The 21,641-nt window shown below is 34.9% G+C and overlaps 2 protein-coding genes across 2 annotated transcripts in view; one reads left to right on the forward strand and one right to left on the reverse strand.

Moving 5' to 3' along the window:
- Positions 1-21,641, forward strand: part of LOC129005971 (lysosomal aspartic protease-like) — a 50,148-nt gene that overhangs the window by 23,090 nt on the left and 5,417 nt on the right. Inside the window, exons 10-11 of the mRNA XM_054435048.1 lie at positions 2,307-2,399; positions 4,653-4,860. Coding sequence (XP_054291023.1) covers positions 2,307-2,399; positions 4,653-4,811 — 252 coding nt within the window. The 3' untranslated portion in view covers positions 4,812-4,860. The remainder of the gene's footprint in view (positions 1-2,306; positions 2,400-4,652; positions 4,861-21,641) is intronic.
- Positions 5,438-5,983, reverse strand: LOC129005972 (uncharacterized). Its single transcript, XM_054435049.1, has one exon. It carries the CDS (start codon positions 5,981-5,983, stop codon positions 5,438-5,440), a length of 546 nt encoding a protein of 181 aa, XP_054291024.1.

The following is a 21,641-nucleotide window of genomic DNA, read 5'->3' on the forward strand; positions in this document are numbered from 1 at the left end:
AACCATCCTGTCAAACTGTTGAACCAAGTCATCTGAAACGACAGTGATGAGCTGGTTCAACAAGTTGGCAGAATGGTTAAATAAACCACAGATTCACCATTATTGATTTGTTTACTGAATATCTAGAAATTTTAAAGTCTTTTTTTTATTTTTTATTGATTTTTTTAAATTTTTTAAATTTTTTTGACATTTTTTTGTTTTTTGAATTTTTTTAGTTTTTTGAATGTACTGGCGGCCACTTTTCTTGAAGAGGGTATTAAAAAGCTGGTGCACAGATATAGCAAATCTCTCAATCTCTTTGGTGATTATGTCAAAAAGTAACCATAAATGGACCAAACTTTTGGTAATAAATTTAATGTTTTATATGAACTTGTCTTTTGTATATAGCCTATCGGAGGTTGAAAAAAAAAACAACCCTCGTAAATAACCACCACGAGACTAAGCCCTTGGCCGGATAAACCAACCTATTATAAAAACAATAATACTACTAGCTCAACTGAAGGTGGCACAATAAAACGTAATCAAACAGATCAATTGTGAGAATCCTCCTCCAAGATTTGTACTTGCGACTACCGTCTGTAAACTGTAAAAAAATATTGTTATTATTTACCCAGAAGTGGCCGGATATACCGAGGACCGACAAAACCGAGTCCAGGTATCAGGGCTTCTTTAGAATCAAATCAAATGAAATTGTCTTTATTTAATACTATTAGTTGTTGTACATCAGTACAAGGAATGGTGTAAAAAGCTACTCTTCATTGTTGGTCAATCTTGCGTTATCTAGAATTACACAATAATTAAAAATAAGATGGAGTCTATTAATCAAATATGATGCTTCCAATAAATATTTATTCAAATGGTAGTAGATGTTTCTAACAACAATTTTGAAAGTTTTTGCAAATTTACTTTATTGGAAATAAGCTCTTGCCAGAGGTATCATACTAAGACCTGGACCCAGGACCGCTTTCTTTTTCCCATTTGTTGTCCCCAGAGGATAAAAATGCCAGTCATTCAAATTCATTGAATAAATGTGTGTGTGTCTGTTAACACGATAATTCATATTTAAGCTATCCAATTTTGTTCAAAATTTCTTTCCATACCATTTTGTAGAGCAAAACAAATATTTTAGTATATGGGAGCACTGCTTTACGAGTAATGATTTTTTTAGAAAATTCCAAAAAACTTTTAATTTAAATTCTCATTTAATTGTTATAGGAAATAATTTCATTATTTAATTCTAAGTTTTTCTAAAAGACCCTTTAAAGACCATCCATGTAGCAGCAAACCTAAGTACTCGTCATACATAATGTTATTTAAGAGGGGAATATATTTGTCATTTTTAACAAATTATTTTAGGGAAAATCCAACCAGTCAAATGGAAATTTGTTTAGTCAGACAAATGGACATTTGCTGCGAGTGTATTTCCATGAATATTTATAAAACAATATACAGTAGAACCTCGATAACAAAACCCTCGATAACAAGACACTCTTGATAACAAGGGTCATTTTCAAATCCCCTTGAAATTATTTTACCCCTAAACACATGTTATATTACTGTAAACCTCGATAAGAAGTCAACCTTGATAACAAGTCTGATTTTACAATCCCATGAGAGTCTTGTTATCAAGGTTCTACTGTAAATCAAAACACGGGTTAACCAATTTTAAGAATATCCATTAATTATGTTAAATTTAGAATGGGATGAGTCAGCTCGTCAAAATTTTTCAAAATTGGGAATAATGACTGTATATAGTATTTATGATTTTCATACAATTTTACACACAAAAAAACTTTCTAATGCTAATTTGGTCCCAAAACTTGGTGATAGTCATAATTATTTTTCCCGGAACAGAAATGAAATTGCTGTCAGTGTCCATAATTTGGAGCTCTTTAACAAAAAAACCACCTGTGCAGGGAAAAGGTTTTTGGACAAACTCCCAGCTGAGGTGAGGAATATTGATAATATTTCCAAATTTAAAAATTAACTGAAACATTTGTTGACTGATAAAACACTTTATGGTTTCGATGAATTGTAATTTAGTTTGATTTAGTTTTAAGCCTAGTGACGCCATTCAATGTATGCGACTGTATACCATATGAATAAAGATATTTTTTCATTTCATTTCATTCATTTCATTTCATTTCATTAAGAGTGTACCATCATAAGTAGAACGGTTATTTACAACTGGTTCAAAATTTTTAGAACTCATAATTATTGTGACACTTTATTCTAAAGTGGATGGTAATTATCTGATTATTGGAAATTTTCTGATTGTTCATTTTAAATTTCAACATTATTTTCAGATTCCATGCATCAATGAGTTGAAGGGACCAAAGGTAAAGTTTACCATTGCCAATCAGGACTTCATGATCCTTGCTCGAGATTACATTCAGAAGGTATTATTTTTGCTGTCACTTTTAATTGAGTGCATTACATGCCATTGTATCACCAATGCCAGTAAACTTTTACCCACTTGTGTTGATAACCAATTCACTCAACACCAATAGATAAAAATACTTTGTGATTATCTTTTAACTTAACAAGTTATGTTAATTTGTTGCTATTATTTTTTTCATTTGAATTCACACAGGGTTGCTGATATAATAACCATTGCCAGTAATTGTTTTGTTTTATTACTGCTGTGGTTGCTGCAACATGTTTCCATATTGTTAAATATGATATCATTTTATCTTGATTTGATATAAATAAACATCTTTAAAATTATAAATACTTAGATTCAAAGTGAGGTGTAATCTTTATTTGCAATATAGTACCAAATAATGATCTAGAACTGCCAATCGGTCATTTTATAGTTGATCAGGGTCCTTTTTGTAGTACCATCGGTTACAAAATGGCCAATCCAGTATTTTACATACATTCCAGCTTGTAATTGATGCGGTTATCTTGTATTAAGCATGGATGTAAAGTTAAAGATCTTGGTTATGCTCAGTAGCGTAGCCAGGATTATGTCAAGGGGGGGGGGTTTCACATAGCTGATCTGGAGGGGGGGGGGGGTTTGAGGGCCACAGCCGTAAAATTTGAGAAGAAATAATAATAAGGTTTGTTTAGGACCATTTAAAAAATAACTAGTGGTCATAAAAAAACAAGTGTAAGATGCGTGACACAGTAGTTGAATTGCTATTTATACCCCCTAGTACATTTGATTTTTTAATATTCCTCATTTGCACAGTTCCACTTAAGAACTTATCATAATAAGTTAAATAGCAGTGAGGTCCAGTTTTTTTCTTTCAGTAGATACGTAATCTTTTGTCTATTAAGAACCTTGATTAACCAGAGTGGTCAATATAAATGCTTCTAAAATTATGTTACATAACCTCATTATCCAATACCAAGAACTTTTACTTCACAATTGATTTATAAATTGTGTTTCTTAAGTCTAATGTGTTTTATGCATTGTATATTTAATTTAACTAGTTTTTTACCATTATTATTTATATGCAGTAGGTTCTCACATTATTGTTTTTGAAACATCACATTTTAATTGACAAAAATAAAATGGAAGCATGACAAAAAAAATCGGCTGATAGCTTCAAGGTCACTTAAGCTACGCGCTAGCACTGACAGTCGTCTGCTCCTTTCCTTACACATCTGTCTGTCTGCTGAGTCACAGATCACACTTAGCCTATTCTGTCCCAAAACATCACGTAGCAGTAAACACGTAGCAGTAAACCTATGACTAGCTTAGACTATCTATTTTTCTGTTCTTTACGCGATTCATTTCTGTACAGTACAGTGTTTCAGTGTTTGGAAATGTTTTTGTTTGAGTAAAACTTTGAGTTAGCTATGATTTTAAACGTTAAAGTTTGTATTACTGATCCAAGAGTTAATGACAACTTATTATGATTGCGCAATACTACTGTTATTGTCTTTTAATTGTGAAAAGAAAATTAATCATCACAATAATGACCATTTATACAGTATTAGGAGTCTTTATGGGTTTTTAAGGGCAAAATCCTATCGTCAAGGGGGGGGGGGGTTATGACCCCCAAAACCCCCCCCTTGGCTACGCCACTGGTTATGCTGTTAACCACTGAGCTAGATATACAACTGGAGGTAGCTCTCAATAAGGGAATTGAGTGACATTAGCCGCCAAATGTACTAAGGGTAAAGTACATTCTAGACGTTGTACTTATTACATTGGATCTCGGTGTGTGGGGTTGCTCTCTGCATAATGATGACATTTTACTAATACAAAAACATACTTTGCATGTTATTGACATTGTAGAGGAATATGAAAATTGTTGGCCTATTTTGCAAACCTCAAAATGAACTCATGTTTGAATATTTATCTTTGTTTTATTCATATAAAAGCAAATTTGGATATTTATGTGCGGGAAGTGGTCCACTTATACGTGACATGATCCAAACATTTGTTAAAAACCCAGAAAAAAAGACACTTCTTAAGGCCTCTATTTTTTTTCACAAACAATTGTTTATACCCTAACAAATTTATGACTGCAACCTGGACTGCCGCTGGTTTTAACTTGTAGATTTGTACCTATATAACGTACCGTAAATAAAGAAACTGTAGCTATATTTATCTAATTACTGACGTGCCAATAGCCAATGTATTTATGTTAATATTTCCTGGCAAATAAAGAGTTCTGACTTGATAATTTGTTCTACAGGTCTCCTACTCAGGTATTACCATATGCCCATCAGCTTTCCAGCCAGGGGAGAGCTCCACCGGTCCCGATCAATGGGTACTGGGAGGAGGGTTCCTTTACCAGTATTATACGGCTTATGATGTCGTACGTCATAAAATACTTATAGCTGAGGCGGCATAGGCTGCGTTCCCACGTCTGAGTGCCTGAACATTGGTGGAAAAAGTTAAAGGTAATTATAAACTTCTGTTCAAGACTGTTGTTCAAAACTCTTCTATCCAAGTTCTGCCTGTATTTTACAATACCAACTTTAGCTAAAGTTTCCCTTTGAAATTGAACAATGTCTGGTAAATTGTGCTTGATTGGCAGCTTGTCTCTGACACTTCCTAATGGAGAACAGATAAGGTGTTTATAGTTTTCAGTTTTGAAGCATGTTGTCAGTTGTTTGAATGTTTCATTATAATCCTTCATCTTTGGCTTCCCATCAAAATTCAACTTTGTTACTTATATATACCAGCACTGTTGTCAAGTTTTTGATACGTTATGGTCTTTGACTCTTTAAAATATTAAACACGTAAATTTATACTAAGGGTATGCCGATTATAATGGATTAAAATACTTATGTAAAAACGTATGTAGAAACTTTGATACAACTACTCACTTTCATTGCCGGATAGAGAAGACCAAATCCTTGTTCCGTTTCTAGCATCTTCATGGTATTTTTTTTTTGGTTAGCTTGTAGGCAGGCTTAATCTATATGTTCATCTTGCTATATACACTATTTACATATATACATGATATCTCCCTCCTTAAGGATTCATCTTCTGGGGCGGTTTCCGAATCTTGGAAGACCGCCGGAGAACAGGTGTCGAGGCTGTAGTACTTGGAACATGGTACTCGGCCGAGGTACTTCTGACTGTGTCACATGTAGTTGCGGGCACAGCTTCTTGAAAACTTAATTCCTTTACTTGAGGCTTTTCTTGGGCAAGTGGTACTGATGGGCTGGCATCTTTTTGTAGGTTGGAATCACTACCGATTCTGGGTGTATTGTAAATTGGCTCTACTGTTTCTTGTACATCACTTCCAACAGACCTAATTTGATCAGCATGTCTTCTCCACAAATTGTTGTTGACTGAGACAGTGTAATTAAGTTCACCATCACGGCTTACTACTCGCCCTACCAACCATTTTTTGTTTGGATTGGCATAGTTCCTTACAGCAACCTTTTGGCCTTCTTCAAAACTTCTGCTCTTAACTTCGAACTTATCGCCTCTTGTATGTTTTTCAACAATGTCTTGAATATTAGGTCGTAGAATTTCTAAGTTTGAGCGTAACTCTCTCTTGAGAAACAGCATGGCTGGAGTTTTGACAAGTTGTTGAATTAGGCGCTCTTCGGTAGGCTAGTAGGAAGGTGTTGAGTTTCTCTTGCATTGAACCGTGACCAGGATTTTTCATAGCTCGCAGTGCCTGTTTGAAAATTTGGACATAGCGTTCAACTTGTCCGTTTGACGCTGCGTGGAAGGGTGCTCCCGTGATATGTTTAATTCCTCTTGCCTTAAGAAACTGTTGGAATTCTATGCCTGTAAAGGTTGCGGCATTATCACTTACTAGCACTTTTGGGTATCCGAAAGAGGCAAAAAGAGAGTTGAGCTTTGTAATCGTAGCTTGAGCTGTAGTTGAGTTCATTATAAAGATTTCAGGTCATTTTGAATGGGCGTCTATGACAAGCAGGAAACTGTGACCGTAAAAGGGACCCGCAAAGTCAATATGGATTCTTTCCCATGGATACGAAGGATATTCCCAAAAATGTGTATCGCTCTTTTTGGGTTCTTTCTGTATTGAAATGCACTCGGGGAAGTTCCTCGCCATAGTTTCGATATCACTGTCAATCCTAGGCCAATACAAATAGGACCTAGCTAAAGCCTTCATCTTTACGATACCCAAATGGCCTAAGTGTAGATCTTGTAGGACATCTTTGCGTAGTTTGGTTGGAATGTAAACCCTATGACAGAACAGGATACAACCTGACTGGAGTGACATAGTCCCTTCTTTCCCTTGTAAGGGCACGCCTGTTCGTAAGTTATGTAGAATCGGCCGCAACTCCTCATCCTCCGCAGTGGCCTTTGAAATTACTTCTGGAGCAAACGTTGTACTAATCTGCTTCAGTTGGAACAGGGAAATATCGTCCATTTGAAACACTTCTTGAGATTTTGTAGGGAAACGTGATAAACAGTCTGCATTACCATGCATCTCAGACTTCCTGTACTTTATGTCAAATTGGAATGATTGTAAAAAGAGTGCGTAATGCAGTAGCCTAGTAGCCTGTAGGACGGGGAGTTTGTTCCGTGAACCAAAAATGTGTATTAAGGGCTGATGGTCCGTAACTAATGTAAATTTTCGGCCATAGAGGTAATGGTAGAATTTCCGTACACCCTAATAGATTGCCAAAGCCTCCTTGTCTATCTGAGAGTAATTGCATTCGCTCCCTGTAAGCGTACGAGAACTAAAAGCAATAGGTCGTTCAGAGTTATCTGACATTTGATGGGACAACACTGCACCAAGGCCTACGGGGCTTGCATCCACAGAAAGAACTAAAGGTAAGTTGGGGTCATAATGAACCAAGATGCGATCTTGGACAATTTCTTCCTTTATAGCTTGGAAGCTATTTTCACAGTCTTTAGTCCATTTAAAAGGGACGTTTTGTCTCGTTAGGTTGTATAATGGATTGGCTAGCGTAGATAAGTTTGGGAAAAACCTTCTGTAAAAAGATACCATGCCCAAGAAAGACTTAACTTCCTTAACTGTAGTGGGGGGTTGAAAGTTAAGCACGGCTTGAACCTTTTCTTCAGTTTTTGAAATACCAGAAGCATTGATTTTGTGGCCTAAATATGTCACCTCCTCTTGAAAAAACTTGCACTTAAGTATATTAAGATGTAACCCGCAAGATTTTAGCTTTTCTAGTACTTGACGTAAAACATTTAAATGTTCTTCATCAGTCTTAGCCGTGAGAATTATGTTATCATGGACTACTGTACAATTTTGGATGCCGGCAAGCACACTCTCAATGTATTTTTGCCAAGTGGCTGGGGCCTCACTTACACCATACATAAGCCTAAGACAGCGGTACAATCCCTTGTGCGTATTGATAGTTAGAATTTCCTAAGTTTTCTCAGACACAGGCATATGTAGAAAGGCTGAAAGAATATCTAGTGTATAGTGAAATGTAAGCCAACACTGAGTTTAGAAAAGACATATTCGTATCTAGGTAGAGGATGCCCATGTAGCACAGATGGTTGGGCTAACGTTGGCCAACTGTGGAACAGTTGGTCGATGGTTGGTTGGAGCTTCCACAACCAACCAACCGTTGTCCAACTGTATATCTCGTAGTTGGGCCAACCAATATTTACAACTGTGGACCAACATTGGTTCATTGTTAATGAAATACATTAATATGCATTGCTGGGTATCATACATCAAGCCAACCATTGTCTAACCGTTTTTCACTCCGTTGGACCAACAAAAGATACTTTTGTTGGACCAACGATGGTCCATAGTTGAGTTTTACACGACTTTCATTCTCTGGATCAACTAATATTCTTTAACTTATTTGCAACAATTTAAGGGGAAAGAGTAATTAATCATATAACAGTCAATTATAATAGCATTAATAATCTAACGGTAATTAAATAATCTATATTCAAATACCAGTATCCTCTCTAACTCCCCCCCCAAAAAAATAATAACTACTTATGATGCATTTTATTAACAGAATCATATTATACTGTGTAGTATCAAAATTGTTTTAAGTATTGCGACCATTGCAACTGTCGGCTACTCTTACACCACTTGAAAACTCTCTATATCAACAATCGCAGATAGCTCAGTGGTAAGGTAAGAGGCTCATAAGTCGAAGGACCCGGGTTCAAGACCCGTCTGGGCCAAAAAATTTTGTTCTAGCTTTTTTTCAAAATTTGTTTTTATGAACTATTTAATCAATTTACTCAACTTATAATTATGCTTTTCATACTAAATCTTTAATATTTTGTGTTAAATAAAACGGTTGGTTGGATATCAGTTGTGTTATGGTTAGTTGGCCATCAGTATTTTTGGATAGTTGGGCCATTGTTGGACAATGGTTGGTTGGAAAACAGTTTAAAGAAGTGACATTTCTACCGTTGGCTAACTGTGTGGCTCCACAATTTACCAACGTTGGCCCAACCATCTGTGCTACATGGGTGTTGTGGTACTTCAATTTGTTTATTTACGGTACCAGAATAATCTGCGCAAATGCGGATAGTTTCATTCGGCTTAACAATAGGGACAATGGGTGTAGCCCATTCTGAGGTGTCGACAGGTTTTATGATCCCTTCACGCTCCAAACGAGCAAGTTCTAATTCGACTCGTTTCTGTTAAGTCAAAGGTACTACACGAGCTTTGGAAAAACACGGCACAGCATTTGGTTTCAATTTCAGATCGCACACAAAATTGTTTATGGTACCTACATTTTTGTCAAAGACTTCTTTATATTTAACTTTACTTGTAGGCACTTGTTGAATTAACTTGAGTTAACTGAATTGAGTTGTTGCTTGTAAGTACTTTAGTTGTTTTCACTGTAAGATAATCAATATGTTTTATCAATTAAGATTAATTTGACTTGACTAATGCATGTATATGTTGATCTGGCCTAATAAATGACTTATTGACTTATTATTTGGTGAGTAGCTTAGTTAGGTTAGGTTGAATCCATGCATTTGGATTCCCTGTAGAGACTTCTAGAGATTTTATAGGCCTACTAGGTTTGATGCTGCTCCAATCAAGATGGAATTGAAATAACCAATCTCGACCAAAAATGGACGAAAAGTTTTCAGAAACTATGTACAGCTTAAGCAACTTCTTTTGATTATTAACTTGTACTTCTACTGTGGCCTCACCTAGGGGCACTATAATATTATTGTTGTAACTCTTAAATTGGAAGTTAGTAGGCTGTATGCTGCGGGACGTCACAGACTGAAAATTATCTAAACTAACTACTGAGGCTGCACTTCCGGTATCTAACTCAAAAGACAAGGAAACTCCATCGATAAGTACATCGAGTAAGATTGGAGGCCTTACATCTGAGTGACAGTTTACTTGCTGGTATAAAGGCAAAGTTTCTTCCACACAAAGGTGGTGGAGCTCTTGAGGCTTTTGTTTATTTTGAATAGGCTTACTTGGGCTTGACCTACTTGTAGTTATAGGTTAGAAGCATTTTTGCGCCTAAGGCAAACCTCCTGTACATGACCAGGTTTCTTACATGAAACACAATACAAGTTTTTTGAAAAACATTCTGGAGCCTTGTGGCCCATTTAAGCACACCTCATGCATTTAACGTTAGACTGACCTGTATTAGCCCCATAAGACCTCGGTTGATTGTTGTTCTGCTTCGGCCCACTTCTATTTGAATTATAGTTAGACTTACCTCCTCTCTTGTTGAAGTCCAGTTGTAATTTATTTACTTGCTTAGAAAAAAACAGGCTTATGTAAAATTTCACTAGCCCCCAGCGTAGCACGCTCCATAGCTAAGGCTATTTCAACAGTTTTGGTAAAATCTGGATCATCCTCCTCAAATAACCTGTCTAACATTCCCCTGGACTGTAGTCCGCTAACAAACACATCTCTAAGCATAGTGTTGAGCATAGTGCTAGAGTACTGGCATGGTACCACCAATTTTCTAAGTTCAGCTACATACTGACTAATGGTCTCCCCTTCTAACTGTTTCCTGTTAAGGAAAGCATGCCTACTTGGTATGATTAGTGGTTTCGGATTTAAATGAGCCCTCAAAAGTTCAGTTAGCTCATTGAACGTTTTTTCTTTGTATGTAGTAGGGTAAAGCAAGTTCTTTAACAGAGAATGCAACTTAGGGCTAAGCACTGTAATTAGTGTATTGACCTTCTTGGAATCTGGCACATTTTGTAGATTTAGAAAACAAGTTAGCCTATCTAAGTAATCGTCAAAAAGGCTCAGCCTCTTCATTGAATTTATCAAAATGTATGCCATGTATGGCTTTGTCGTTTGTACGACCTGGGTCTTGTATTTTTGTAAGTATAGATGTCAAGTTTCTCTGAATTTCAATGCTTTGTTTTAGCAATTCTTCAAGATTAGTAGCCATTTTTTACCTGACTGTAGATATTTAGGCTTCTCATCAGCTATTTGTAAAGGCAAAACCCTTGAAAAACGAAAATCGAGCATGTATGCCCCATGTGCTGGGTGTAAAATGTAGGTTAGACTTTAGTCTTAAAATAATTAATTACACTTATTAAAACTTAAAATAAAACTTTTAAACTAAAAATCACTCCCGGACTGCGCCACTTTAAAATATTAAACACGTAAATTTATACTAAGGGTTTGCCGATTATAATGGATTAAAATACTTATGTAAAAACGTATGTAGAAACTTTGATACAACTACTCACTTTCATTGCTGGATAGAGAAGACTAGTGATGTGACGAGTTGAGTTGGCGAGTCGAGTTGACTCGAGTCAAGACCCGAGTCGAGTCAACTCGAGTCATCTCAATTACAACTCGAGTTGGTACGAACTCGTACGGAGATTGCCGAAGCTACACGAACTCGTAACGTAACGAGTCCGACTCGCAAAACGAAACCGAACTCATACGGAGAAAGCCGACTACACGAACTCGGAACGTTTCGAGTCAACTCGACTCGTAAAGCTGACACGCTATTGGCCGGTACCGAGTCGGCCGACTCGCAAAACTAACGAACTCGTACGGAGAATGCCGAACTCACACGAACTCGGAACGTCTCGAGTCGAGTCGAGTCGACTCGTAAAGCTGACACGCTATTGGCCGGTACCGAGTCGGCCGACTCGCAAAACTAACGAACTCGTACGGAGAATGCCGAACTCACACGAACTCGGAACGTCTCGAGTCGAGTCGAGTCGACTCGTAAAGCTGACACGCTATTGGCCGGTACCGAGTCGGCCGACTCGCAAAACTATAACCCTATTGGTCGACACCGAGTCGTTGCGGACTCCCATGATGCATTGGTTACGGGTCGAGTTTCGAGTTGAGTCTGACTCGACTCGTAACTCGAGTTCACGGCAGTTGGCGAGTCGAGTCACTCGAGTCAGGAAAGTACCCGACTCGTCACATCACTAGAGAAGACCAAATCCTTGTTCCGTTTCTAGCATCTTCATGGTATTTTTTTTTGGTTAGCTTGTAGGCAGGCTTAATCTATATGTTCATCTTGCTATATACACTATTTACATATATACATGACAGACTCAATCTCAGGCAGTAGGCTTCTCGAATTCATTTATAAATTTAACAGCTAAATCTGTTGTAATTTGCCTAACATTACCGAAATCCCCTGATATTCAGTATGCAAATGCAACAGAACTATCACATCGCCTGCTCTTTTATACCTCTGCCATATTTCATGAATGACTTGAATGTCTGATGATTCTCTATGAGGTACCCTAGTGGAAGACATCAATAGAAATCAATAGAAAAAATCTATTGATATCACTAGATGCTTAGTGATATCAATAGATGTTCATGGATATCATCACAAGTAAATACAAACAAATAGACATCACTGAAAACTTAGTCAATACATATCACTAGACATCTATAAACATAAAATATATCAATATAGATCATTAGAGCAAACAAATCGTTCATTGATATCAATAGAGAATATTTTTTAAATATGTTAGATGTAAATATAAATCAATAGACATCAATACGGGTAAATAAAATGCAAAATATCTCTAAAATGTATCGCATATGAACATTATGGATTATACAAAATACCAATGTAAACTTTGTGAAATAAACAGTAATAAAAATGTTATTTTTTGAAAAAAGGAAAAACTCTAGTTCTACGTCATAGGCGTTAGCTGAGGTACCTAAAACTCAATATAGGTCATTTAAAAATATATAATTTTAAAATTGTTGTAAAACAGTTACAACTTGTATTAAAACTTATTTTTTAAACTGCCAAAAACTGATTGCTAAACATTAAAATTGTTGTAAAACAGTTACAACTTGTATTAAAACTTATTTTTTAAACTGCCAAAAACTGATTGCTAAACATTAAAATTGTTGTAAAACAGTTTACAACTTGTATTAAAACTGATTTTCTTAAACTTCACAAAATTGGTTGTAAAACAATTTTAAAATTGTTGTAAAACAGTTACAGCTCGTATTAAAACTTATTTTTTTCAACTCCAAAAAACTTATTGCTAAACAATTTTAAAATTGTTTCAATCTTATATCAAAATTGTTGTAATATGAAGTTTAAATCAAAATGTTCTAAAATTGTTATACAACAATAATTATTGTAATACAGCTTTCGACAACTTTTAACAATTTTTTTGCTTATTGGGTTAATTGTTAGGGATAAAGATTCCTCACAAATTCATTATTGAATTCCTTATTTCTAGAAATCAATAAAAATAAATTGTATTGACATTATTCATATCACCCAAGTAGCATGAAAACAGTTTTAACTGGTGATAAAACAGTTTTGAAACATGTTAAAGCATATACATGGTTGAAATGACACACATGCCATTGAAAAATCTTTTAAATTGTGAGGCCTAATACAGCTTCTCCCATTCAACATGGCTATCATTACACAGTCCAACATGAAGTGTCCGTGGTGTAATGGCTAAGACAACTGGCTTCCGTGCTGGAGTCCCCGGTTCAAATCTCGGAAACCCAGTCTACTTTTTGCCAAGATTTTTTTTACTTTTTAATTTTTATTTTATTTTTAGTGCATAGTTGATATTATTCAATGTTTTGAAACAAATTAAAAATTGTTTTTTAACAAGCTACAAATTATTTTCAAATAAGCTAATGACTCGGATCCTATTTACTTGTATTGATATGTATTGATGTGTATTGATGTGTATTGGCCCAAATACACATACGTATCAATACGTATCAATATACAATTTTTGTATTGATATATATTGATCTCTTCCACTAGGGTAGGTCATTTATACCGGACTTGCATTTACTTTTGTAATTTATTTGTGTTTGTTATATTTGACTAAGGGTATAGGGTTTGTCAAAGACCATTTTTGTGGCCCTAAGAATTAGATGTGCCAGTTTTCATTTTCCATAGTTATTAACCCGTTAACTGCGGATGGCGAGTAATCTTGTCACCGCTAGTGCTTTCCAGTGGCTCGCAACGAGTATACTCGTCAGAGCGCCGTTTACAAACTATTGTTCCAATGTGAGATTAGCCACTGCCCTTTGAAGTTGTTTCGCTTGCCGCTTATTGTGCCAGTGTTAATACTACAATCTGGTATAGTTAGTTTCCTGATCCAACTATTTTATTGGTGGTAGGGGTGACTATATAAATTTATTGTAGTTTGGGATTTAGGCTTGGATCTAATGAGATGCAATAGAATAACGTTAATTAACGTTAATAGGTACTGTAGCATTGTGGAAGGAACCTGACCTCAAAATTGTGCTTGACCGTTTTTTTTACAGTATTTTTTTTTGCGTATCCGGATAATTCACACCTGCTTTTCCCCTCCATTACAATACTGAAAGCTAGCTAGCAGTATTGTTTAGTGCTGCTATCAGTTGAATTCTTGTAAAACTACGTCCACAACAATTGGGACACAGTAAATGCCTCTCATATGGATGAAACTAAATTTAAACGTTTTTGCGCACTCGTCCACACATTTTTGTGCATATTTAATATATAATATATAATAATTCATATAATTTGTAGTAGCAAAGTATTTGCTCTAACGTAGCCAAAAATGTGTATATCCCCTGCGCATTAATTTTCTACTAGTTGCTCTGCCCGTGCTTCGCTAAGGGGTGAGAATGCAGAAAAGAATACTTTGGTTTTACTATAAGATACAATTATATACTATAAGAAACAGTTACAACACACTTACCAGGAAACATATAGGCAAAGGCTCAATCGTGGTTATTTGATTATCTTCTATAGAAATAAAATTAGAGTTTTGCCTGTACATTGCTTAGAATCATGCAGTTTTTGGTTATTTTTACGTTTCAAAGCCTAAGAAAGCCGAAACGAGTCTGATCTCAATTTCTGTCTGTTTGTCTGTTTGTTTGTCCATTCTATGACTCCGTCTGTAACGCCAAAATGTCATTTTACGCGGCCTACTCCTAGAAAACTAGAGTACCGATCAAAGTTCTAATCATTTTTCTGTATTTACTGGATTGGTGAGAGTGTCTTTGGCTATAAAAACATGGCCTCTCTTCTTTGAAGACAAAATAAAAATAACGAACCATCAAAAACCCAATTTTGTTCGATTTTTGTCAAATTTTCTCCCAATGTTTACTATTACATTTTATGAAATAATGATCAGCTGTTTGGATTAGTTCTCACTTCTAGCTAGCTGTCACTGATATGTTTACATTAAATACTGTTTACAAATACCCCAACCATTTCCTATCAAGTTTTATAAGCACATCTAAACCAAGTGAGATTAAAAACGTTTTGCCCGGTTTAATTAATTGTAAGTTCAAAGATTGTTTTTAAATTAGATAATTAGAGAAAAGGCCATGAATCAGTGTTGTATAGTGCTAGGAAACTTACATTTTTTAATCATCGTCACCAATAGCTTACAAAAAAGGTTTCCACTCATTAACGGCGATTCAAGGACAGTTGTGTAAAGTGCAAAGTAAAAAATAACAACTGCAGTGGGTGATCGTGGATGTTGCTGCGATCTTGGAAGATCTTTCTGATTTCGCTGTGATCGTAACAGAGGTTTATTACAGATGTAGCTAAACTCGCTTATTCCAATTTGTCAGTTTTGGTTTCTACTTACATACATTTCGACAACGATGTCGGTACTTTTCCCACTTAGGAGGTAAAACTACAAACGTCCAAAACCCCAGGATTGTGCGTTTTTTGTCACATTTCCTTCAAATGTTTGCTAGATATACCTATGTATCGATTATCGTTTAGAGATTACGTAATCTTTTAAATAAGAAACCTTTGTTTGGATATAGGTGGTTTCTTCAAACTGCCATTAATATGTTAACATTAAAAGTTGCTTACAAATAATTCTATTAATGGGAAATAACTTTGATTTTCGAAAACTTAAATACCCCCGCCGCAGCAAACCTGCAGACTTAGCGAATTTGAATTTGCCTGATTGGATCTAAACTAAAATGTCTCCTTAAAAATATCACATTTATTCCCTATTTAAACAGAATTAGATTAACGAGTACTTAGGTTTGCTGCAACAGGGAGGGTAAACAAGTTTTTTTTTATGTAAAATGTTAAAAGGTACTGTAGTTTAGTAAGAAATTAATGTATTTTCCAAATTTGATCAAAATATGTTCATAAACAAGCAAACTACAACAGTTGACTTATTCTCCATAAGAATAACATGGGAATTTTAAAATTACAATTTTTTGAATTTTCTCTGTAACAATTAGGCGCATAATAACGCTTCAATATACTAAATTATTTGTTTTTTTAAGCTCTACAAAATGGTCTAGAAAGAAATTGTGAAATTTTTTGTTTTTAGGGTCAAAAATGGGAAAAATCTATTTTTACCCCATAAAACCCCCCCCGTTCCCAAAGTGCGATCATGCTGGTTCGCGAACTCATTCAAGTTTATCCCGCCTTAAACCTTAAAAATTTTTTTTATCAGAATCGGACAAAAATTACTCAAGTTATCGTGTGGATGGACACATATATATATCTATATATATATATATATATATATATATGTATATATATATATGCTTATGTATATATATTTTTTTTGTATATATATATATATATTTATATATATTATTTATATATTTATATATATAAATTTGAACGAATGGTGTTTTTTGCCTCTGAGGACATCAAAATGAAAAAGTAAATCGGTCCCGGGCCTAGGTCTTACCATGAGACCTACGGTAATAGCTACTTCCCTATAGTGAAAGTTTTTTTGAGCAAACCATAGTGAGTTTTTAAAGCTTTACGTTGTTAACGTTACATGTTTCATGTTTTGTGGCCTGTGTATTTATTTATTTATATATTTGCCAACGGATTAACACCTATTATACAGTTTGATTAGAAGGACAGTTTGAATTGGTCGTAAGGACTATAGTTTTTTTCTTAAATGTAAACGTTGGTTTTTGGTACTGCTACTCCTTAGAACCGGTGGTAGCAGTAAGAATCATTTTTACGTACAAACACATCACTATTTACAACTATAGTTATTGTTAGTGCTGCACCTTATTTCTTTTAAAATTTTATAGATGTCTTACTGTATAATTTTTGCATTTTCTGTCTCTACTCCAAAATGTTAGTTTATGCTATGAAAATGATAAAACATTAGTGAAAGATGATTTGAGCTTCATGAATTTTTAAAGCTTGGCGTTGTTAACGTATAAATGTTTTGTGGACTGTGTATTTATTTGCTTTTTATATATTTGCCAACGGATTTACACCAATTTTACAGTTTGATTAGGCCTAAAAACGATTATCATAAAATTTGATGACACTGTTAAAACTTTCAAATAATTTTTTACACCAATTTTACAGTTTGATTAGGCCTAAAACGATTATCATAAAATTTGATGACACTATTAAAACTTTCAAATCATTTTTTTTTGTAATTTGCTTTGGTTAAAGCGTAGGAAATCCCCTAATGTAATTATTTTTTTGTGTGTGTATGTCTGTTAGTAACGCCCTAATGTCTTAACTTCTCAGTGTCTTGTGGAAAATACAGGAGCACCTTTGTTAATGAAAATTTCAACCCGAATAAAGTGTGCAGAGTAGTGAGGTTGAGGTAGTATTTTAACCATTTTTATTCATTGTGAAAAGTAACTTTCAATTACGGGCCTACCTTAGGGCTATGCCTCATAGATCTATAAGGCAATTCATTTTATCATTAGATATAAAATATGGACTAACACGATCGGGTGGTATTTAATTGCGAAGCATTCGTTTTGGCTTTAAAACTGTCAGATATTGTATTTGCGAAGGTTTATATGTTTTCCTATACAGTAATAGTTTTGCCAGCATATCTGAAAAAATGCACACTAAATATGCAAACCAACTCCTGTTCTGAATAGAAGGTTTCAACTTACTACAAGATTCCCGTACGTAGAACGGGCAAACAGCTAGTTTAAATTAAGATCTCTTAATGTATTACAATCACTTTATATAGTGTATTGCATTTAAAATATATGCAAAATAATGATTCATTAAACACATGGCACCAAGAAATAATTCTCCTTGTAAACAAATTAAATTAAATAGCAGAACAGCATTTCTGACAACAGCTGGAGTTTCATAACAATGTTTTGTTTCCCATGTTAATCTTATGGAGAAGTACAAAACTTTAAAGGGCCCCAGGGCCTCGCTCTCTAATTATTTCCCTATAAAGAAAGTTTCCTGCACAACTTCACGTTACGCTCTTTCCAATGACACCAAAAACATGTCAATCGGTTCTGTAGTTTCGGAAAAGTAATTGTCACAAAAAACCTGCTTGCGTATTAAATAAGTATATATAGATTTTGCTAGCCACACATGTCTACCTTGACCATCAGAACAGAATGTTGAAGTAGTTTTGGGGCATGTACAAGTTGTTCATGTATTGCATACTGTTGGATAAACTATTGTTAGGCTATATGTTATCAATTTAGGCCTATGTAATAGTTATCTCTGTGTAATGTAAAAATGTATTTTTTTTCACTGTTGTAATGTTGGCAACTCTGCTAGTAGAAATAGAGACTATCTTCTCAAGTAAAATGGTGTTTTACTATAACCTAATCACTGCCTTAAAACTAAACTTAAAAACCCTTTAAAAACTAATAGGTTATGGGGCCAGATATATAGTAAAACCATAAAAACATTAAAACCATTGTGAAAAAGAGGAATAAAGTTATCATGAGTTCCGGGAGTGAAAGTGAACTGAACAATGTCGGCAAACTCAAGGACGTCGAATCGTACACCATGTGGGACTTCGAGGTTAAAATTCTTTTTAAGTCCAAAAATCTCTGGGATATTGTTGATGGAACAGAAACTTTGGATAATCAAGAAGATGATAAGAAAAAGAAGGCTTGGAAGTCATTAGATGCAAAAGCACAACACATCATAATAATGACTATAGACCAATCAGTTAAAATGCATGTAGTCACTTGTGACACTTCCAAACAAATGTACGACACTTTAAAACGCCTTTTTCAAAGAGATACGACACAGCAAAAGTGTTCTTTATTGCAAGAATTCTACAACTTCAAATTCGATCTTCAAAAGGACATGATGTCAAACATAGCCTACATACAGAACATTGCTTTTAAGCTTAACAGACTTGACCAAAAAGTGGACGACACGATGCTACTCACAAAGATCCTGAGTATCCTTCCAGACCAATATAAACATTTCTCCAGTGCGTGGGATTCTACCAGTGCAACCGAGAAAACCCTCGAGAACCTGAAGGCTAGACTGTTGCAAGAAGAGGCGAAGACCGTGAGTGACTGTGAGCAAGTAGCTTTTAAAACCAAATCTCAAGGTAGGCCTAGAGTTGTAACATGTTATTCTTGTAAGGAATCAGGACACATTCGTCAAAACTGTCCTAACGTAGGCCTAAAATCAAAATTTTGTTCATACTGTAAGAAACCTAATCATGTAGAAAGTGAATGTTTTTTGAAAAATAAGCAGCCTAAAGCATGCAATATATGTAAGAAAACTAACCATTCTGAAAAGAATTGCTTTTTCCGTAACAAATCTAAATTTAAACCTAAAGATGACTGTAAAACATCTTTTCTGAGTCATGTAAATCTGCCAACAAACAAGTCTACACAACTAGGCGATTGTGTTAACCTATGCGATAGCGTTAATACCAAATCTTTCATTATTGATAGTGGTTGTACCCCTAATCACATGACAAATGATATTTCTATTTTAGAAAATGTAAAATCATGTACTAAAAGTATTTCTGTTGCAAAGAAAAATCAAAGCATGCAGCAAATTGCTGTAGGAAATGTTGACTCTGACCAATGTACACTAAAAAATGTTTCTTATGTACCAGAGTTAAGTAATAACCTAATGTCTGTCAATGCAATTACCGAAAACGGTGGCGAAGTATTATTCACAAAAAACAAGGTACAAGTTCTCAAAGATAAGTCTATCATTGTAGAAGGGTGTAAAAATAAAAGTGGTTTGTATGTAGTTCAGTTAACGGAAAGTGTAAATGAAGTCGCTACTGTAGGCCTAAGCAAATTTGATCAAAATGAATGTAGGCCTAAACCTTTTGATACAGAAAGTGTAAAACCTATCCAAAAACAAACCAATGTACCGGTAATCATAAAGTCAAACACTAGCCCTACTACACGTAATGAAGTAGCTTTAGAATGGCATAGAAAGTTAGGTCATATCAGTTTTCCGTATATGAAAAAGTTGACAAAAATTACTAATGGCATTCCAACTGATGTTTATATGTGTGAAGATGAATTTTGTGATATTTGTATTAAATCTAAGCAAGTAAGGAATCCTTTCAATACATCTAGAGTAAAAGCTTCTAGACCTTTAAAACTGATACATTCTGATCTTTGCGGTCCGATTGAACCCTTGACTCACGATGGTAAAAAGTATTTTTTAACTGTTATTGATGATTTCTCTCATTTTTGTAAGGTGTATCTATTAAAAAGTAAAAGTGAAGTGTTTAGCTACCTAAAAGAATATGTAAATGAAGCAGAAGCTCATTTCAATCTTAAAATTTCTAAAATAAGGTGCGACAATGGTGGTGAGTATGTTGCCAGTGGTCTGAAAGAGTATTGCAAATCTAAAGGAATTGTCATAGACTACACAGTACCTTATTCACCCCAGCTCAACGGAACAGCCGAAAGAATGAATCGCACATTAATGGAAAAGGCTCGAGCGATGATTTTTGACTCTAATCTACATAAAGAAATGTGGGGCGAGGCTATTTTAACATCTGCATACCTACTTAATAGAAGCCCTACTGTTAACCTAGATACAACACCTGCTGAAAAATGGTACGACAGAAAACCTGACCTTTCAAGACTTCAAATATTTGGCACAGTAGCCTATGCAAAAGTCTTAGGCTATTTAAAGAAATTGGAAGCAAGAAGTAAAGAAGCTATTTTTGTCGGATATGCAATGAACGGCTATCGATTGTGGGATCCTGAAAAAAGAAAAATATTTATCTCTAGAGATGTGATTTTCAAAGATGCAAACTCTGAACAAATTAAAATAAAACAGATGCAAAATAATTTTTCTGATGAAGATTGTACACAAACTGCAGAAGATGAAGAAAGAGAAGAACACATGAATGAAACTCAAGGAGAAGATCAAGAAAACCAACTAGGTGCAAACCTAGAAGAAGAAAATATTGGAAGGCCTGATATAAATGAAGAAATTGAAAATGAACGACACTACAATCTGCGACCAAGAATAAATATGAAACGACCTTCAAGATATGAAGAAGAATATGAAAACGGCCAAGTTCTGCTGACGTACAATGAATGTATGACTAGTAGCGATAAAGAAAAATGGGAATTGGCCATTAAGAAAGAAAAACAATCCTTAGAGAAGAATGAGACTTGGGAAATAATAGATGAAAAACAACTGAATGAAAATGATGAAATACTAACAAGTAGATGGGTGTTTAAAATTAAAGAGGATGGGACATATAAAGCCCGTTTAGTAGTTCGAGGCTGTGAACAGAAGAAAGGAAATTTGGACTTTAGAGATACTTTCAGTCCAGTTGTGGAAAGTGCTTCTTTAAGAATTCTTTTCTCACTAGCTGCTCAAGAAAACTTACATATCCAAACCTTCGATGTAAAGACTGCTTTCCTGTATGGGGAAATTGAGAATGATATTTATATGAAGATACCAGAAGGATTTAAGGAACAAGGGAAAATTTGCAAACTCAAGAAAGCCCTCTACGGTTTAAAACAAGCTCCAAGTCAGTGGAATAAGAAGTTAACCTCATTTCTGAAAGATGAAGGACTAATACAGCTCAAAACCGATCAATGCCTGTTTAA

Source organism: Macrosteles quadrilineatus, unplaced genomic scaffold (genome assembly GCF_028750875.1).
Source record: "Macrosteles quadrilineatus isolate MER2022 unplaced genomic scaffold, UCM_ALF_1.0 Scaffold_48__1_contigs__length_938360, whole genome shotgun sequence".
Classification (NCBI taxonomy): Eukaryota; Metazoa; Arthropoda; class Insecta; order Hemiptera; family Cicadellidae; genus Macrosteles; species Macrosteles quadrilineatus.

Coding starts and splice junctions, on each gene's coding strand:
- LOC129005972 (XM_054435049.1), bottom strand. CDS start 5,983: ATGCTGTTTCTCAAGAGAGAGTTACGCTCAAACTTAGAAATTCTACGA.